Genomic DNA, 19,757 nt, shown 5'->3' with positions numbered 1-19,757 from the left:
CCCCGGGATCATGACCTGAGCTGAAGGCAGTTGCTTAACCAACTGAGCCACTCAGGCGCCCAAGAAATGGCTTTCTTTCTTTTAAAGATTTTATTTATTTATTTGGCAGAGAGAGGCAGCGAGAGAGGGAACACAAGCAGGGGGAGTGGGAGAGGGAGAAGCAGGCTTCCCCCTGAGCAGGGAGCCCTATGTGGGGCTCGATCCCAGAACGCTGGGATCATGACCCGAGCTGAGCTGAAGGCAGACCCTTAACGACTGAGCCACCCAAGCGCACCAAGAAATGACTTTCTTGATAACCTTTTCCTTCTAAGTTAATAAGGCCCTTTCATCTGTATTCCTGTAATAGCCCCCTGCTTATTTTGTTGCATTTATCATCTGGTATTATGATTATTTACATTTGTCATTATTGTCATAGTCCCATTTTCCAACCTCTCCCCACATATATACCCAAATATACTCCTACCTGTTGTGAGTTCTTTGAGGGTAGAGATTGTCTTGTTCACCTTTGGTTCTCTAATATTTCCACAATATTAGTGTATTATATGCTCAACAAATGTGGACACAATGAAGAGGCATTTGATGTAGATCTTAGGAGAGAAATAAGATTTTGATGAGGCAGAGAAATGAAATAAGGATGGAGTATAATTTGAAGACAGTAGCAATTAGCTAGGCTATAAGAAAAATATATGACAGTAGAAAGTTGGGCTTTTTTGGCTAGCATATAAGTATGTATGTAGGAGGATAGTGGGAAATAAGACTGGAAAGGCAAGATGTAGTCTTGAGATTTATATCTTAAGTAACAGGGAACCTTTGAAAGTTTTTGAGGAGGAGACTGATCTGAACTCACTATGTTTTAAGAAATTAATCTGGTAGCAGAATGGATTTGTAGGGGAAGGGATCAGTTATGAGGTTTCTTTTTTTAACGTAGGTAACTGCATAAATAAAGAGGTGGCAGCAGAAATAAGAGAGATAAATGAATCCTAACTTTCCTCTTAGTTTCATAGTTGAATCACTCATCTCTCTAAGCCTCAGTTTTCTCATCTGTACAAGAGGGTTGACTTGATACGATTACCAAAGTCCTTGCCAGCTCCAAAATCTGTCTGAGACATATTTTGGGAGAGTCCGTGGGACTTGACAAATGATTGGATGGTGGATACAAGAGGAGGTTTCAGAGATGCCTTTGAGGTTTTAAGTCTGAGTGAATGGGAAAACAGTATTGTTTAAAGGAGTGGTATTGGTGTTCCTAATAATAGTGGTAATGCTAGGATCTTTAAAAATAGGAGAGCTAAGACCAAGTTGACCTTCCTCAGTTGTGTCCTAGAGTACAGAAAACAGAATTTCAGGGTTGAGGCTAGTTACATTTCAGGGGAAACTAGTGGTCAGGAGCTAAGCAACTGATTTTAGTATTTGTTTACTTTGAGGGATTTAAGCTTGGGTACCATCATTCTGGGGTTGACTAGTTGCATTGGGAATCAGAGTGTCTCAAGTGGCATTGCAAAGTGGATACTGGCCAATATGTCAAACAGGCTGAGTTTCAAGAGAAGTGATGTGAGTCGGAGATCAGGTTTAGGGGTGAGGAGTGGATGTGTGTTTTGGAGGGGAGGGTTCTGGGAATTGCTAGAGGGCACCTGGGATTACTTTCTAGAAAGTGATACTGCTGCCCAAAGGTTGGAGTATCAAGAATACAAACCAGCACTGTGATGATGGCTGAAAGAGTGCTTATCTTTAAAGAGTAAAAGGCCCCATATAACAGCAACTGGGCTGACTCACTCCCATGATGGAGGGAAGATTTGTCCCCTTTTAATGGGGAGTGGAATCCGGTATAGTCACTACAGGAGAAGGTTATAGACAGGACAGCTAGAAGGTGGGGGATTCATTGGGAGGCGGAGTTGGCATAGTGTGGAACCCTCCCTCCCGGGTTTACGCTCTTTAGTGTGCAGAATACAGTGTAGGTGGTAGGGAATTTAATCCCCAGGACTAGTTTCCTGCAGTAGGAGACTGTGCCTCTGGCCAGGCCCCTTTTTTTCAAGCAAGCTTCAGGCTTCGCCTCGGCCCTAGAAACCGGATAGGCCTCTCCGTGCGCTCTCAACCTAACCTGCGGTGGCGGGGGAGGGGGAAGCTCTTGCTAGTCCCGCCCTTTGCGCTGTTTTGCGTCCTTGCGCTTCTGGTGAATGGCAGTAGAGTTCAGCCAATGAAGACGTGGGGCGGGCGGGAGCATCAAGTTAGGTTGCGCAGGAGGGGGGGGGGAACTGGTGCTGGAGAGACAGCGAGAGGGGCGAACCGGCCCCCCACGGCCGCTGCAGGTAAAGGCACCTCTCTTAGCCCGCTCGGGTGAGGCACAGCTCCTTTTCTCCTTCAGGTTTTTGTCGGGCCTTCCAGCCTGTAGCTTCCGCCCTAAAATTGCTCCCACCCGGGCATCCACACCCCCCCTTCCCCCCCCCCCCCCCCGCATCTTCCCGTCTTGGCCATCCCCACCTAGGAGGGCACCCTGGTAGCTCCCTCCGTCAAGTGCATGTACCTCATTTCCATTTTGGGGGCACCAGTTGCCTGAAATCTCCCCCCTCTGCTGTATGGGCCTTACTGGCACCAACCCCGGCAGTATGAGCAGGTAATGTACCCGGGTCCCCGCCACCCCCACCCCCAGTAGCGTTTCCCTCTCAATCAACCCCTCACTTCCTTACCTTTCCCCTTATCTTCTTTCATATGAGTACATAATTTCTGTAGTTTCCCCTTTGGTCCCTGAATATACGTACATGCTTTTAGCTTTCACAGTTGCCTTTTTACTTTCTCTGTTTATTCAGAAAGGCTCACTTTACCAGCCATGTTTGCCCCCAAATGTCCATACTCCCGACTGAGGTGTGAGTGCTTTTTCCTCTAGTAATTGGGAAAACAAAAACAGAGTAGCCACATATTTGGCAGTGAGAATGGTGAAGATAGAGAAAATGGCCTAGGATCTTGATCTTCTTGAGGAAATCTCTTGAGTGGCTCCAAGTTAATAGCTCCATTTCTTATGCTCTATGTCCTTCCATCCTGATCCCTTGCTGACCCTATATTGTGATTACATTCACCTTGGATGTTTATTTCCCATTTCTTTATAAGATCTGAGACACTTTGGGTCTTACAAATGTCTCCATGGTACAGTTTTTAAATTATTCTTTTTAAAAATTATGTTGGTGATTTTCATTTTAGGCCTTCTGATGATTTTATTTTCAAGGGATTTATCATTTAGATTAAGCTGCTTCTAACCATCTTGTGTTTCAACAACATGTGTTTTTGTCTGTCTTCAACTGAGCCTCTTGAAAGGATACAGTTTCCAATAACAAGATTTATACTTTGAAGTAAAATAGTTTGTTCTTTTCTGAATCTTTGAGCAGTTAGAGGTTAAGTGGGCATGGGTGGTACTTTCTGGAAGTGCATATTACAAAAAAAAAGTCAGTATTTGTCAATATGGCATTAGTTCATTATCTTCTAAGAGGGTGAACAGTACAGAGAAGTCTGGAAAACGGATGTCTGTAGTTCAGTTTATATAATTTCATCTATTGGACAGCTGGACTAATCTCTGTTGCCGTGTTTCTTGTCCATCATAAACAATAAACTGTGATAAACTCCCTTTTGAGAGACCATAAGAAATCTTACCCTTCAATAGAGATGTTGATAACCCTTCCAATCCAGGCATGCTTCTCCACCCCCTTTCCTCAGTTGTCTTTTGCAGGTCCTCACTGGCCACAAAGATTTTGTTTAGTTTTACTGAATATAAATACCCTAAACAATGAGCTGTGTCTTCCTTTTTCCATTTGATAAATATAAAATTATGACATTGAGTATGCACTTTTTTCTTTTTCTTTTTCTTTTTTTTTTTTTTTTAGTATGCACTTTTAAACTACACATACCTTTCATCCCCCAGTTGAGAATCACTGCTTTGTTGAAAGATATGGGGAGATTGCAATGGAAAGTATAGTGTAGAATGAAAACAAAGTCCTTTATGATAAGACAGACATATTGTTATTGAAATGGGCAAGGGAAAGGAGACTGGTAAAATAAAAACAGGAGAGTTGGGATTTAATAGATTCCTTTAAAAAAAAAAAAGGAAGTATATCAAAGGTTGTAAATCTGCAGAAGAACATCAGTTTACACTTACTTCACGGAGAAGGAGTAGTTCCCCCTTTAAAACGTGAGATGAAAGTCTGTTACATAAATTGTTTAGCATTAACTGGCTTGTTATTCGGAAATTATAGATAGGTGGCCTTGGATTCTAACCTTAACTGGCTGCTATGTTTCATTTCTCCCCAACTCCCTCCCCCCAAGGTTTCTGTCATTTAAAATTATGGAAAGTGAATAAGTGCAGTCATCAAACTCTGTCTTTCCTTTTGAGCATATAAATGTATTTCTCTTTGGGGTAGTGGTAGGTCATGACTGGCTTTTCATTCTCATTATGAAAGAAGTCTGGTATGAGTTCTTTAGGCAATTGTTTTACTTGGGGATATCTAAGTGCTTCATGTATTTGAAGGCTTAATATCTATCTATCTATTTTAAAGATTTTATTTTTTTGACAGAGAGAGAGACCGCCAACGAGAGAGGGAACCACAAGCAGGGGGAGTGGGAGTAGAAGAAGCAGGCTCCCAGCGGAGGAGCCTGATGCGGGGCTCGATCCCAGGACCCTGGGATCACGCCCTGAGCCGAAGGCAGACGCTTAACGACTGCGACTGCGCCACCCAGGCGCCCCTATTTATTTATTTTTTTAAAGATTTTATTTATTTGAGAGAGCGCATGAGTGGGGGTGGGGGTGGGGGGAGGGGCAAAGGGACAGAGAGAAGCAGAGTCCACACTGAGCAGGGAGGGAGCTGGGCAGGGAGCTGGACGCTGGCTTGATCCCAGGATTCCGAGATCATGACCAGAGCTGAAGGCAGACACTTAACCGACTGAGCTACCCAGGCGTCCCTTAACATCTGTTTATTGTTACTACCAGCATTCGAACCATAGAAAGATAATTCATGTGATAGATGAGCTTGATAGAATAGGCCAGATGTGGATATAGCCAGGATGACCCACAAAATAGTATTGAAGAAAGAGGTATGATGGGAGAAGGTTTCATCTTTGAGAGTCAAGGACAACTTAAATATGGGAGTTAGAAAAGAATCAGGTGACTAGGATTAAAAAAATATGTACAAAATGAATTAGATCAGTAGAGGTGAGTTGATGCGAGGGGACTAAGAAGTGGTGAAACTTGGTGGTGTAGCATTAAGTCACTGGTGATGTTTTTAAATTATCAGGCCCAGACTGAACCGGAAAAGTAGAAATTTGGCCCAAAAATTGGGAAGGGAGATAAATGATAAATGCATTGATTGACCTTTAAAAACTACTCTTGAGTTGTGTGAGGGTAAGGAAATATTCCAGAAACTGTTAGCCTTGTTTCTCCCATGAAAAAATTGAAATTTCTCTGTGATATCAGGCTGCTAGGAATAAATAGCAGGTAGTGGAAAGGACAAAACCCCCCATGGAAGAAGAGGCAGGTTATAAACTATTATCAGCATAAATTTCCAGTTAGTGGAAACTTTTATTGTAGTTTTGTATGACACCTAATGAGATCTATTTAATGTAACTTCTGTGGCGGTAAGTATGAGATGAAAGATAATAGGTAGCCAAGTAGGGCATAGCTAGAAAAAAGCTGATGGTAGTGTTGAGGAAATTCATACAATTATTGAGTAGATTTTTGTTAAAGCAAGAAATATGTATAACTTTACTCATTGTCATTTGGAGCAACTTTGGGGCAGGAATTAGATAAAGAGGCTGGAATGAGCTGGTGGAATAGTTTAGCCAAACGTGGGAAGCCACATGGATCCTGGGGGAGATGTGAAGGGTATACAATTACTGAAGCAAGGAAGATCTTGTTTAGCATTGGTGGAGATGCCGTGTGTATTTTGTAATTTTGTTGTGCCAACTACTGATTAGTCTGTTCTCTTTATATCTGAGTTTCTGGGCTATTTACCCACATTTTATTGTTTCATAAGGATAACTGGAATAAGTTAAGGAAGGGAAAAAGTAATTTATGGGTTGTATGGAAAAGTCTTCAGTAAAGTCTGTACTCTGTCACTGACAAATTTCTTCTGTGGTGTCTTCTAAAAGTTAAGAGAAAAGGTCTTATCAAGCAGGGCTTTCCTGAATTGTCAAGTATAGACATCATATACAAAGAACTTTCATATTTTCGTATAGTTTAGTTATATGGTGGCGTACTCATAATTCCTTGTTTTAGTTTTTCCTTTTTCCGACATTTTCATGAAGTTAAATCCTCAGACGTGGTTTTAGTAAACATGCTTTCAGTTATTTGTAGGACAGTTTTTGAAGATGGGAAACTACTGTCTCATCTTAAAATCAGGGAGTACCATTTAGTTTTTATAAGGACTGAATGGTTCATTCCATATACTGCAAGCAAATACATTAATTCATTAAGTATTTTTTTGAGTAGCTACTGTGTATGTGATATCCTCCTGGTTCTTTAGGGATCCACAAATAACTAGGACATGGTTGCTACCATCCAGGAACTTTTTGTCTCTTGGGGAGGGAGCAGCTGGGCCACCATGCAGGGTTGTGCAGAGTGTGCATTGCACATACTCATTATCATCATCGATAATATGTTTAGTATGACAATTTTCCAGCAGATGGCAGACAAACATCTTAAGTAGCAGGCAGCTTTTTATAATTGTACAAAGGAACCATTTGGGCCTTCAGAGAGTATGGACAAGAGACTGGTCATTTTAGTAAAATATTAAGTATAAGTGCTTTAAAAAAGGTGCAGACAACACTGTGAGTATTTATGAGAGGACCAAGTCATCACAAATTGCTTTGCCGTGAAAGGGCAGAGGTTCAGGGCTCACATTTTGGAATAGAAGGAAGACCTTTGAAAGAGTAGGAAAGAGTTCAGCTGGGAGAGATGTTTGGAAGTGGGGGTGGGTGTGTTCTAGGCAGAAGCTACAGCATAATAGGCAAAGTCATGCAGATAGGAATCACATTAGGGGAACTGTGTAGTCTAGTTCGCCTGGTATGTAGGGTATATATAGGAAATGATGAGAAAGAAGGTTGGGAATATAAGTGGAACTAAAATGTACAAGTCTTTGAATTTCGTGCAAAGGAAGTTTTTGATCTCAAATATGAGAAAGGGGGAGGGGACTTAACAGAAATAGTATGTATGGGTTGATATGTTAGCTTGAATAAAGTTTGGGAAACTTCCTGGCTAAAATTACACTAAAGGTGTAGCAAGGATTGTACTGTGTGCTTGGTTAAAAATGGTTATTTTTGCCCGTAGTAAGTGAAAGCATCTAAAATACAAGGGAAATTTATGAAATGCAATGTATTCAGAAACCTTTATCTGCAGTCATTGAAATGCTACTGGTATATTGTTAAGTTCTGTCAGCTTAACCTGAAATAGAAGGTGAGTGAATGTTAAACTCCCTGATCTCTACTAAGAATGATAATTGTAAAAAGAAATGGACAGAGACAGCCAAGAGATCTTGACAGACAGACTTCAAAGTGTGTAGGTGTAAGAGCCCAAAAAGGGGTTTGGTTTATTTCTTTTATAGTTTAAGTTTGAAGCAAAAATGTGGGTGTTTTTTCTGCTGTGTCTCTGTCCTCAGATTACCTCACATTTCCGTCTTCTCATTATTTTGATGCCAGTTGATACTAAGGTAGTACCTAAGAAGGAGAAGTCTTCCTTGAGGTCACCAACTTTGCTTATTTTTCATTTGTCTTCTCACAACAGGAGTTTCACCATCTTCCTCTGAAGACCTAGCCATCTTGCTCCATGAAGGTCAGGACAATCTGACATGCACTTGTTTCTTGCCTCTTTACCTGAAGAGTAGTCCTCTTCCATTGTGTACATTTTTTTCTTAATAGGGGAGGGGAGGGGAGAGCCAGTACCCCCCCTCCCCTTCCCTCCCTAGACCTTGGGAAAGTACCCTCCATTGCTTTCCCAAGATGGCAGACCCCATCATGGATCTGTTTGATGACCCAAATTTATTTGGCCTGGACTCTCTGACTGATGACAGCTTCAACCAGGTCACACAAGACCCCATTGAGGAAGCCCTTGGACTGCCAAGCTCTCTGGACTCCTTGGATCAGATGAACCAGGATGGTGGAGGTGGTGATGTGGGGAATTCATCAGCAAGTGACCTGGTCCCCCCACCAGACGAGACAGCCCCCACAGAACTTCCCAAAGAATCAACAGCTCCAGCTCCAGAATCTTTAACTTTGCATGATTATACCACTCAGCCCGTCAGCCAGGAGCAGCCAGCCCAACCTGTCTTACAGACACCGACGCCAACATCAGGACTTTTGCAGGTCTCCAAGAGCCAGGAGATCCTGAGCCAAGGGAATCCTTTCATGGGTGTCTCTGCCACAGCTGTCTCCTCCAGTAGTGCTGGAGGACAACCACCTCAGTCAGCCCCTAAGATTGTTATCCTTAAGGCCCCACCAAGCTCCTCAGTCACTGGTGCCCATGTGGCACAAATTCAGGCCCAAGGTATCACCAGCACAGCTCAGCCCCTGGTGGCTGGCACAGCCAATGGTGGAAAAGTTACTTTTACCAAAGTGCTAACCGGCACTCCCCTTCGACCAGGTGTTTCCATTGTCTCTGGTAATACAGTGTTGGCCGCCAAGGTCCCTGGGAACCAGGCTACTGTTCAGCGCATTGTCCAGCCCAGCCGACCAGTAAAGCAGCTGGTCCTACAGCCAGTTAAGGGTTCAGCTCCTGCTGGAAACCCTGGGGCCACAGGGCCCCCACTGAAGCCTGCAGTTACACTGACCTCTACACCTACCCAGGTGACTTGAGTGAAAGGGGGAGGTGAATTTTGGTTTAGTAGAGGGCCCAGCAACTGTGTGAGAAGAGAGCACGAGACCTATGTCTAGGAAATCCTGTTTAAATTCTACCTTTGCTTCTTTAAAAAATCAGTTAGCATTGACAGCCGTGTACTTACTACTTTCTAGGTGGAGGCGTTAAGTTGACATATTTTTTGAGCTCTTGTTACATGTTTACACTGTGCCTAGCTGGTGGTGAACAAGACAGACACAGTCCCTGTCCTTACAGAGCTCATGGTCTTCCAGGAAGGCAGACAGTAAACAAGAATTCACAGTACTGTATGATATAAAGTTTTATGAGAAATACTGGATGCTATAGGAACAAAGAGTCATTATTTATTTATATTTGCAAGACTTACAGAAGCTATGTGTATATTTTCCCTGTTCTTATTACTGAGATTGTCCTCCTCCTCTATCCAGTGTAAAGGCTAGTTTCTATTTTAAGAGAGTAGGGGTTCTAGCCTCTGAATAAAGGGCCAAAAGAGTTCGTGGCGGAGGGGTGGTATTAAAATAAGGAGGGCCAGTGGAAAGAAGCTGCAAGGAGGTGGATTATAGACTTTCGTTCTCATAGACTGCCAGAAAATGGAATGACTACCTTAGAAGATAGCCTTCCATCAGGAGTTTGTCAGTAATAGGCCTGATAGCCGCTGGGCAGAGGTGTTACGGAGAAGACTCAATCAGGGCAGATAGGTGGTTAAACAAAATAAATTGTACTATATTTTCTGACACTCAGTTTTGATGGTTCTAGGATGAGGAAAACTGGTGTAAATATTTAAGAGTATATCATTCTTTAATGTTGCACCTCTCTCGCAATTTCCTTTCTTCACTCTAGGGTGAATCGAAACGCATCACCCTGGTCCTCCAGCAGCCACAGTCTGGAGGTCCCCAAGGACACCGGCATGTCGTTCTAGGGAGTCTACCAGGCAAGATAGTATTACAGGGCAACCAGCTGGCAGCCCTGACCCAAGCCAAGAATGCTCAGGGGCAGCCCGCCAAAGTAGTAACTATCCAGCTGCAGGTGCAACAGCCACAGCAGAAAATCCAGATCGTACCACAGCCGCCAGCATCGCAGCCGCAGCCGCCGCCACCGCCCTCAACCCAGCCAGTGGCTCTCTCCTCTGTGCAGCAGGCTCAGATAATGGGGCCAGCACAAAGCCCAGGACAGAGACTTTCAGTACCACTCAAGGTGGTGCTGCAGCCACAGGTAAGACTTCCACAGGTAGCCCCCTGTTGTCCCCCTCAGCAACCGCTCATTGTGGAGTGTGGGATCACTGGAGTCATGCCTCTGGACTGAGTGAAATACAGGTTTTTATTTCTTTTACCCGTGGAAACCTTGTTTTAATTATATGAAAAGATTTGAGGGTCATTGTTAGGTTTGGGATAAGAGGTGATTTATTTAATATTTGTCTTTGAGCTGTTTCATTTACAATCTTTTTCCAAATGTTGTGGAGTAAAAGTGATTGGCAATATTCTTTCATTTGAAAGATAAAGAAGTCCTAAAGAGGTCAAGTGATTATCACTCCTCCCACCCTTCCCACCCCTCGCCGAGATAAAGGTAGGCCAAGAGTAGAATTTGAATTTATTTACTTTTGGCCTTGAGATCAGGATTGCCCATAGAATAATGAAGATGTGTATTGACGTTAGGAGCATGGCTAAAGGATATTGAAGTTTGATTTGGCACGATTCTTGCATTTTATCGTCCCCTTCCCACTAAAAACAAAAAAAAAAACAACACTTTTTTTTTTTTTTCCTGACGTGTCTAAGTTCAGTAAGACTTGATCTGAATCTAATTCTTGAGGAATTAGAGATGGAAAGTTTCTAGCCTATCTGCTTTCGAGCTAGGTTTTATTTAGGCTATTTAGCTACAAGCATGTTGAAATTTTAGTGTCTTTATTTCTGTAGGCTGGCTCTTCCCAAGGGGCCTCTTCTGGGCTCTCTGTAGTTAAAGTTCTAAGTGCCAGTGAAGTGGCAGCTCTGTCTTCACCAGCAAGCTCTGCTCCTCATACTGGGGGCAAGATAGGAATGGAGGAAAACCGCAGGCTGGAGCACCAGAAGAAGCAAGAGAAAGCCAATCGGATTGTAGCAGAAGCTATTGCTAGGGCCCGTGCCCGGGGTGAGCAGAACATACCTCGAGTCCTAAATGAGGATGAGTTGCCCAGTGTTCGGCCTGAGGAAGAAGGTGAGAAGAAACGCAGGAAGAAGAGCAGTGGGGAGCGGCTCAAGGAAGAAAAGCCAAAGAAGAGTAAAACGTCTGGTACCTCCAAAACTAAGGGCAAGAGTAAGCTGAAGTGAGTACCATCCTTTGCTGATTTGTTGGGACAGTGCACTTGTTTTTAAATTAGTGTTGAGGGCCACCTGGCTGGCTCAGTTGGTAGAGCATGCGACTCTTGATCTCGGGGTTTTAAGTTTGAGCCTCACACTGGATGTAGAGATGACTTAGGAAAGTAAACTCTTAAAAAAAAAATTAGTATTGAGAGGAACTACTTGGATTTTTTTTTAAAGTTGTATTTATTTGAGAGAGAGCAAGAGAGAGCAGGGGGAGAGGCAGAGCGAGAGAGTCTCAAGCTGACTCCGTGCTCGGTGCAGAGCATGATGTGGGGCTTGATCTCACGACTCTGAGATCATGACCTGAGCCAAAACCAAGATCAGACGCATGACTGGCTGCGCCACCCAGGCATCCCTAAGGATCTACTTGTATTTAGCAGCTACGTAGTTCACGGTGATCTGTCTATCACAGAAGATAGAAAGGCCTTTCTTTTTTTCTGTCCCAATGCTTATATGATTTGTTAAACAGAAGTGTGCAAAATTAGCATAGTTTGAAAGAGAAACAACAAGGCACAGGAAAAATAGCTAATTATTGAGTTGGGGGTTATGACTGTTCTTATATGTCTTCCTGATTTTCTATCACTAAAGTGTGAAAGAGATTTCTCACTATCCCCCTACCACTCACATCAGTAAAAGAGCTGTTGGAGGTGTGGCTCTCCTGTTCTTGCATCTCGTCTGTGAACTAGAGAAGATTGCAGCCACCGTTGTCCGGCCTAGAGCAGTGCTGGCAGAACCAGGACTTATCACAGTTGTCTTCTCTTTGCCTTCCACGTCTTATAGCCTCACTCCTTTCTCTCTAGCTTCTACCCCCTAGGATTCTTCAGGCTTTGTGGTGGAATTATAATAATGGTTTATATTTGGAGAGGATTTTTCAGCTTTAAAAAAAAAAAAAATTCATATCGCCTATCTTAGTTAATCCTCAGCAATTCTCAGGCCGGGTATTATCATCGGTGTTTATATTACAAATAAGGAAGCTAATGCCCAGCTAGTGACAGAACTGGAACTAAAGCGAGGCCTTGTAATTCTTGGGCCAGTATTCTGCTGTCTTATGCCACCTTCCGTCAGGTATTTGTGAGCACAGTAGTAGAAAGGATTTGTCAGATCAGGTGTAAAGGTCAGCCAGTGGCTTAGAAACCCGAATATCTTCTCTTTTTCAAACACCGTATTCCATAGCCGTGTGTCCTACTGACTGAAGAACTAGACACTTCTATTAGGAAGTTTCGTATATGATGGCTTAGATTAATTATATTTTTCTTCTCCTAAATGAATTTGGCCCTCACTGAAAATGAATTTGGTTTTTCCTTTTTAGCACCATCACCCCTGTGGTGGGTAAGAAGAGAAAACGTAATACCTCATCTGATAATTCAGATGTAGAAGTCATGCCTGCCCAGTCACCCCGGGAAGATGAAGAAAGCAGCATTCAGGTAAAAGGATCCTGAAAGAACTTAGAAAAGTCAAGTTTAATTCTGACAGACAACCCGGGAATAGATACGAGAGACTGTAAGCCTATGCACATTTCAACAATTTTTCTAAAAGAGAGGTAGGCCTAAAAGGTAAAAGAGGTGGCACCTGGTCATGGTTGTATCTTTTAAATTTTTGGTTTTTTAGGCAAAAAGCATATTACTATACTATACTGTACAATAGCAGTAGTCCTTTTCTGAAATTCCAGTGTTCCGAAAACTAAGCAAGTATGAAATTAATGCTTCATGGTTGTTGTTATGGCTGTGTCCGTACTTTGGTCTCTCTTAGAACTGTCCGTCTGTCCCTTTGCCTTACCTTTTCTACACTTCAGGGTTCCGACTCTGTGAACTGGGTGCTTAGGCACAATGTTTTTTCCTACCTTTTGAAGATGAGAAACACTAGAAGAGAATAAAAGAAGCTGGACCAGAAGAAGTTTAGTCCTCTGTCTCTGATTGTTGCTTTACGGTACCACTTTTGGCTCTGGTTTCCAACCATACAGAGGATCTGGTATTAAGATTTGGGAGACCCATGGTACTTCTAAGTAGCACTATGGGCTTGGCCAATTTACTTACCTACTGTGTCTGAATTTTTCCTTGGTAAATGGAGGCTTGTACTAAACAAGCCTTAAGTGCTTCTCTAGCTATTAATACTCAGAAATGCATCCCCTCTTGCTTGATATACATTCAGTACATTGGCAAACTGATACTTGGGTTTTTCTGCGGAAATTAACATATGAGAGTAGACAAGATACAATACAATTGAAAAGGAAAGTGAGGCAAAAATTAGATTTAACAGACATTAGAGATAGTATGAAATAATAATTACTAGAAGTGTGGAATTAGAGAAGAAATAACAATAAAGATAAGAGAGTCTAGAAATATATTCAAATGGTTGTGAAAATTTAGTATATGAATTAAAATGCCATTTTATTTTATTTTATTTATTTTTTTTTTAAAGATTTATTTATTTATTTATTTGACAGAGATAGAGACAGCCAGTGAGAGAGGGAACACAAGCAGGGGGAGTGGGAGAGGAAGAAGCAGGCTCATAGAGGAGGAGCCTGACGTGGGGCTCGAACCCGGAACGCCGGGATCACGCCCTGAGCCGAAGGCAGACGCTTTAACCGCTGTGCCACCCAGGCGCCCCTAAAATGCCATTTTAAATCTATGGAAAGAAAGAATATTTAATAAATTATGTTAGGACAACATCTAAGAAAAAAATAAAACTGGATTTCTTGTGTCACTCCTTAAACAAATACTAGTTTAATCGAAGGTCCAAATGTAAAACTTGAAATCATGAACTTCCTGTAAAACATGGGTGAATTTTTAAAATAATTATCAAGTAGGGTAGATCTTTCTAAGGGGGTATTAAAATACAGAAGTCATAGGGGCGCCTGGGTGGCACAGCGGTTAAGCGTCTGCCTTCGGCTCAGGGCGTGATCCCGGCGTTCTGGGATCGAGCCCCACATCAGGCTCCTCCGCTATGAGCCTGCTTCTTCCTCTCCCATTCCCCCTGCTTGTGTTCCCTCTCTCGCTGGCTGTCTCTATCTCTGTCAAATAAATAAATAAATAAAATCTTTAAAAAAAAAATAAAATTCAGAAGTCATAAAGGGAAAGATTGATACGTTTGACTATAAAAATTATGCACATATAACAAGAAAAATTCTACAAATAACATAGTGGTTAAGAGCATAAACTCTGGAGCAGGAATTCCTTGGTTCTCGCCTTAACTCTACTATTTACTAACATTTTCACTTCAGGCAAGCTTGTTTAACCTCTTGGTGCTCCAGTTTCCTTATCTCTAAAATACATATAATGTCTACCAAGTAGGGTGGTTAGGAGAATTAAATGGAAGCATTTATAAAGCACATAGGACAGTGCTTAGCTAATGGTAAGAGAACATAGAGTTATATATGTGTATGTTAAAATAAAGGGTTAAATAAAGTGTTAAATAATTAAAAGACAAATTGAAGGCAAGTCTTTGTAATACAAAAAATACAAATTTTTAAAAGGCGGTGTATTAGTTTACTAGGGTCGCCATAATAAAATGCCACGGGTTCTGTGGCTTAAACAGCAGCAGTTTGTTGTATCACAATTCTGAAGGCTAGAAGTCCAGGATCAAGGGGTCAGCAGGTTTGGTTACCTCTGAGACCTCTCTCCTTGGCTTGTAGAAGGCTGCTTTCTTACTGTGTCCTTACGTGGTCTTTTCTCAGTGCATACATCCCCGGTGTCTTTCTGTGTGTCCACATTTCCTCTTATAAGGATACCATTCAAGTTGAATTAGGGCTCACCCTACCAGCCTCATTTTAACTTAATCACCTCTAACCCTGTCTCCAAATACAGTCACGTTCTGAGGTACTAAGGATTAGGGTTTCAACATAAGAATTTAGGGGGATTGGGGCGCTTTGGTGGCTCAGTCTGTAAAGTGTCTGCCTTTGGCTCAGGTCATGATCCGGGACTTCTGGGATTGAGCCCTGTGTTGGGCTCCCTACTTGCTGGGGAGTCTGCTTCTCCCTATCCCTCTGCCCTCCCCCCCCGCTCATTCTCTCTCTCTCTCTCTCTCTCCCTCTCTCTCTCAAATAAATAAATAAAAATCTTAAAAAAAAAAGGGGGGTATAATTCAGCCCATAAGTGGTAATGCCAGCATTGACAGTGGAGTTAAGGAACAGACACTTTTCATGCAGTTGAGGGGAGTGTTGAGACAATCTTTTTGGTGAGTCAATATTTCAATATGTAACAAAATTTAAAATGTCAATGCCCTTGGACTCAATGATTCTGCACCTAGGAAACTGTCAAAAGTATGTAATGATGCATATGTATTGCAGCAATATTTGCAATAGCAGAAGTGTCCAAAAATTCAGTGTCCATAGGGGAGAAATAGTTAATAAAATTCTGAAAATCCATGCAATAGAATACTACATGGCAATTAAAAACAACAAAGTAGAGGGGCACTTGGCAGGCTCAGTCAGAGAGTATGTGACTCTTGATCTTGGGATCACGAGTTCAAGCCCCACATTGGGTGTAGATTACTAAATTAATTTACTAAAAAATTACTAAAAAAGAGATTACTAAAAAAATAAAAATTAAAAATAATAAAAAATAAGTAACTGCAAGTGTATACTGTTCATGGACATATGGATTGTTTCCCATTTGGAGCTATTATGAATAAGGCTGCAGTGAACAGTCTTAGTACTTCTTGGACACGGGTTTTCATTTCTCCTAGCTAAGGAATAGGATTGCTAGACCATAGGGCAGTTACACATATAAACATTGTAACTCTGTAAGAATCTGTCAGCTTCCAAAGTGATTGTGTCATTTTACACTTTCAGCGATAATGAGAGTTCCAATTCCACATCTTCAGTATTTGGTTTTGTCAATTACCTATTCTTTTTAAATATTTCTATAGTATTCCATATTTTGACTATACCATAATTTGTTTAACTAGTCCTGTATTGATGGGCATTAAGGTTATCTCTGGTCTTCTACTACTACAAGTAATGCTACAAAGATTTGCATAAATGTGCAGATTTGTCTGTAGGATAATATCTTTGAAGTGGAATTTCTGGACCAAAGGGTTTTGTCAATTTTTCTTTTATAGAGGTTATGCACATGTGTACTCTGACCAACAATGTATGTACAAGTTCCTATTTCAATATTTGATCAGACTTTCTGAATTTTACCTGTGAGGTGCAAAAAAACACAAAAAGTATCTCAGTTTAGTTTTCATTTGTAATTACTGATTTTATTATGAGTGTGAGCATCTTTTTACATTTAAAGCCATTTATGTTTTTTTCCTACTGTCTATTCATGATATTTGCCCATCTTTCTGTTGTGTTGTGGATCTTTTTCTTAATTATTCAAAAGAACTCTATGCTTAGGAAATGGATTATTTGTTTTCCCCCTCACTTTGTTATTTGTCTCAACTTTGTTATGATATGTAAATATCTTAAATTTTTCGCAAGGTAAAATTGATCAATTTATTAGAGATATCTTTCCTACTTCGAGATTATAAAAAATTCTTCCACCCTTTCTTTTAGAAATGTTACGTCTTTTTAAAAAAATTTTTTTAAGGTTTATTTAATTTATTTGTCAGAGAGAGAGAGAGAACACACAAGCAGAGGGAGGCAGGCAGAAGGAGAAGCAGGCTTTCCACTGAGCAAGGACCCCGATGCGGGACTTGGTCCCAGGCGTACGCTTAACCGACTGAGCCACCCAGGCGTCCCTTTCTGAAGATTTTTAAAAAGATTTTTGAAATCTTTTATTTTTATGTAATTTAGTTTCTTTCAACCTCTAGATGGCTAGCCATTTGTTTCCAAACCCATTTATAGAATAATCTACTTTTCCCTCACTGATTAGAACTGCTATTTTTATCATGTTCTATATCCAATACTTAAATAAGTATTTTAGTCTATATTTGGACATTGACCTGTTTATCTTTTCTTGGAGAGGTACCAACATTTGTTAATTAGTATAGCTCTTTAGTGTCCTTAATATCTGGTAAGGCCAAGCACACTTTTCCTGTTTTTCCTGGTTATTCTTTTTTTTTTTTTTTTTAATGATTTTTTATTATATTATGTTAGTCACCATACAGTACATCCCCGGTTTCCGATGTAAGGCTCGATGATTCATTAGTTGTGTATAACACCCAGTGCACCATGCAATACGTGCCCTCCTTACTACCCATCACCGGTCTATCCCATTCCCCCACCCTTTCCTGGTTATTCTTAAGTGTTTATTTCTCTCTTTGAATTTTGCGATCAGCTTATCTAATTAAAAAGTTGTGTTAATTTTATTTTGTCATACTTATGTAATGTATATAGTTAGAATTAAGTCATCTTATTGCAGGACAATGTATTTTATTATTTATTCAAGTCTTCTTTAAGTCTTCCTGGAGTGTTTTAAAGTTTTCTTCATACAGATTTTATGTACTTCTTACTAAATTTAATTCTTCAGATAAGTAATATTTTTGTTTTCATATATAGAATTCTTTTTCTCTTTCTTTCTTTTTTTTTTTTTTTTTTAAGATTTTGTGTATTTATTTGACAGAGAGAGAGAGAGAGGGAGAAGCAGGCTCTCTGCTGAGCAGGGAGCCCAATGCGGGGCTTGAACCCAGGACCCTGGGATCATGACCAGAGCTGAAGGCAGACACTTAACCTGCTGAACCATTGAGGCGCCCTGAATCTCTTTCATTATATTTTATGGCTCAGTCTACATAAGAATGAGATTTGTTAAAATTGATTTTATGCCAGGGAAGTTTGCTTAATTTTCAGTAGTTCTGTGTCTAATAATTCATTTAGTTTGTTTGGGTTTTTCAGAGATGATATAATCATGATTGAAAAATGATAATTTTATCTCTGTATTCTTCCCAATTTTTTATCATGAGCTACAAAGTATTACTTAAATTACTTAATTAAAAAATGTTTTACTAAGGGCCCCTGGATGGCTCAGTCATTTGAGCGTCTGACTCTTGGTTTTAGCTCAGGTCATGATCTCAGTGTTCTGAGATTGAGCCCCGAGTCCAGCTCCATGCTCAGTGTGGAGTCTGCTTGGCATTTTCTCCCTCCCCCGGCTTGTGCATGCACATGTGCACTCATGCTGTCTCTCTCTAAAATAAATAAATAAAATCTTACAAAAATGTTTGCTCAACCACTTGAAAGAATAACATAAATCTAAAATGTTTTGATATGGACAACATCTCTAAGAAATATTAATAGAAAGGTAAGTAGCAGAACAATACTGTAGTATGATTCTAATTATTAAGACAAAAAAACCTTAGAACTAAAACAAATAGCAAAATTAGTAACAAAACATTCTTGCACCTTTGCACTTCAGGGTTGCTCCTTATGGAAAGCACGTTGCACCCTGCGGTTGAGTCCTGTTTCATTTTACCAGAGCTTCTTGCCAGTAATACCCAGGTTACTTTCAGGTGGATTCTGGTTCTTTGATAAAACAGTTCGGCAAAGTAATATGTATTTGGTACATAAATTATATGGTTTGATATCTTATAACTTGATAAATAAGCTCTTTATCTTTTTCGCTTGGTTCTTCATAGGGATTTTGGAGTAAAATCTCAGTATACGATTATAGGCAAATAGTTTTAAAGGTTTTCTCTTTGAGTTACCTACACAGTTATTTTAACCATTCTTGCCGCTACAGAAAAGACGCTCAAACCGCCAAGTTAAGCGAAAAAAATATACAGAGGATCTGGATATAAAGATCACAGATGATGAAGAAGAAGAAGAAGTGGATGTAACTGGTCCAATAAAAACTGAGCCTATCCTCCCTGAACCAGTGCAGGAACCAGATGGCGAGACTTTGCCTTCCATGCAGTTCTTTGTGGTAAGCTGAGAGCTTAAGCAACATGGGAGGTTGTCCTGCTCCTCACAGTCTTCGTTGACTGACTGCATTTTTTGCTACAGGAGAATCCTAGTGAAGAAGATGCAGCCATAGTAGACAAAGTGCTTTCTATGCGGATTGTGAAGAAGGAGGTGAGGCCTTAACCCTTCATGTCAACCCGTAATGCCGCATTCACAGGCTTTATTTAATGAACACCTTTGGATGCCAGGGTATGGTACTACAGTGTAATTATGAGATATGGTGGAGGAAGTTAGCTAGAAAATAGGAACTGTCTTATTGCCTCTTCTTTGCTTATCTGTTTAAAATGGATGATAAAGGCTTATTTTTTCCAGCTATCAGATCTCTTGTATTGGAGTACTTGATTAGTTCCTTAATCCCTCATCAGTAATATACTCTAGGAACACTGGTATGAAGCTCTACCATGAGTAGTGAAAATTAAAGGTTCTTTCTTTGACAGATGAGGTTATTAATAACTATAATTTCTTTCTTCTCAGCTTCCTTCTGGACAATATACTGAGGCAGAAGAATTCTTTGTCAAGTACAAGAACTAGTATGTGATTTGTGCAAAAAGCTTTTCACCCTAAACTCCACAGGGTTGTAAAAAGTTCTCCTGTATAGTCTCTCCTGGGTGGGAATGTGTCCCCTTTTAATAGTCTCCTAGCCCAAATTGTTGTTTTCATTGAGGAAGATGTTCAGAGAGAAGTTCGGGAATTGGCATGACTCTTCCTATTTCCCAACAGGAAGGTGGGGTAAGGGTGGTCCCTGATA

At 40.8% G+C, this 19,757-nt stretch overlaps 1 protein-coding gene across 11 annotated transcripts in view; it reads left to right on the top strand.

Annotated features, from left to right (window-relative positions):
• Nucleotides 1–19,757, top strand: part of CHD8 (chromodomain helicase DNA binding protein 8) — a 59,157-nt gene that overhangs the window by 12,049 nt on the left and 27,351 nt on the right. For 4 of the 11 annotated variants that reach the window (XM_026489929.4, XM_048217775.2, XM_026489931.4 and 1 more), the window contains exons 2-8: nucleotides 7,754–8,811; nucleotides 9,680–10,051; nucleotides 10,750–11,135; nucleotides 12,482–12,596; nucleotides 18,789–18,971; nucleotides 19,052–19,120; nucleotides 19,484–19,539. In XM_026489929.4, coding sequence (XP_026345714.1) covers nucleotides 7,969–8,811; nucleotides 9,680–10,051; nucleotides 10,750–11,135; nucleotides 12,482–12,596; nucleotides 18,789–18,971; nucleotides 19,052–19,120; nucleotides 19,484–19,539 — 2,024 coding nt within the window. In that variant the 5' untranslated portion in view covers nucleotides 7,754–7,968. Of the gene's footprint in view, nucleotides 1–2,219; nucleotides 2,304–7,753; nucleotides 8,812–9,679; nucleotides 10,052–10,749; nucleotides 11,136–12,481; nucleotides 12,597–18,788; nucleotides 18,972–19,051; nucleotides 19,121–19,483; nucleotides 19,540–19,757 lie in introns of those variants that run through there. The other 7 variants (XM_048217774.2, XM_026489930.4, XM_048217779.2 and 4 more) reach the window with 4 other exon arrangements.

The sequence above is a fragment of the Ursus arctos genome, unplaced genomic scaffold (genome assembly GCF_023065955.2).
Source record: "Ursus arctos isolate Adak ecotype North America unplaced genomic scaffold, UrsArc2.0 scaffold_37, whole genome shotgun sequence".
Lineage (NCBI taxonomy): Eukaryota > Metazoa > Chordata > Mammalia > Carnivora > Ursidae > Ursus > Ursus arctos.
The sequence above is the reverse complement of the archived record's forward strand: the minus strand, read 5'-3'. Positions and strand labels throughout refer to the sequence as shown.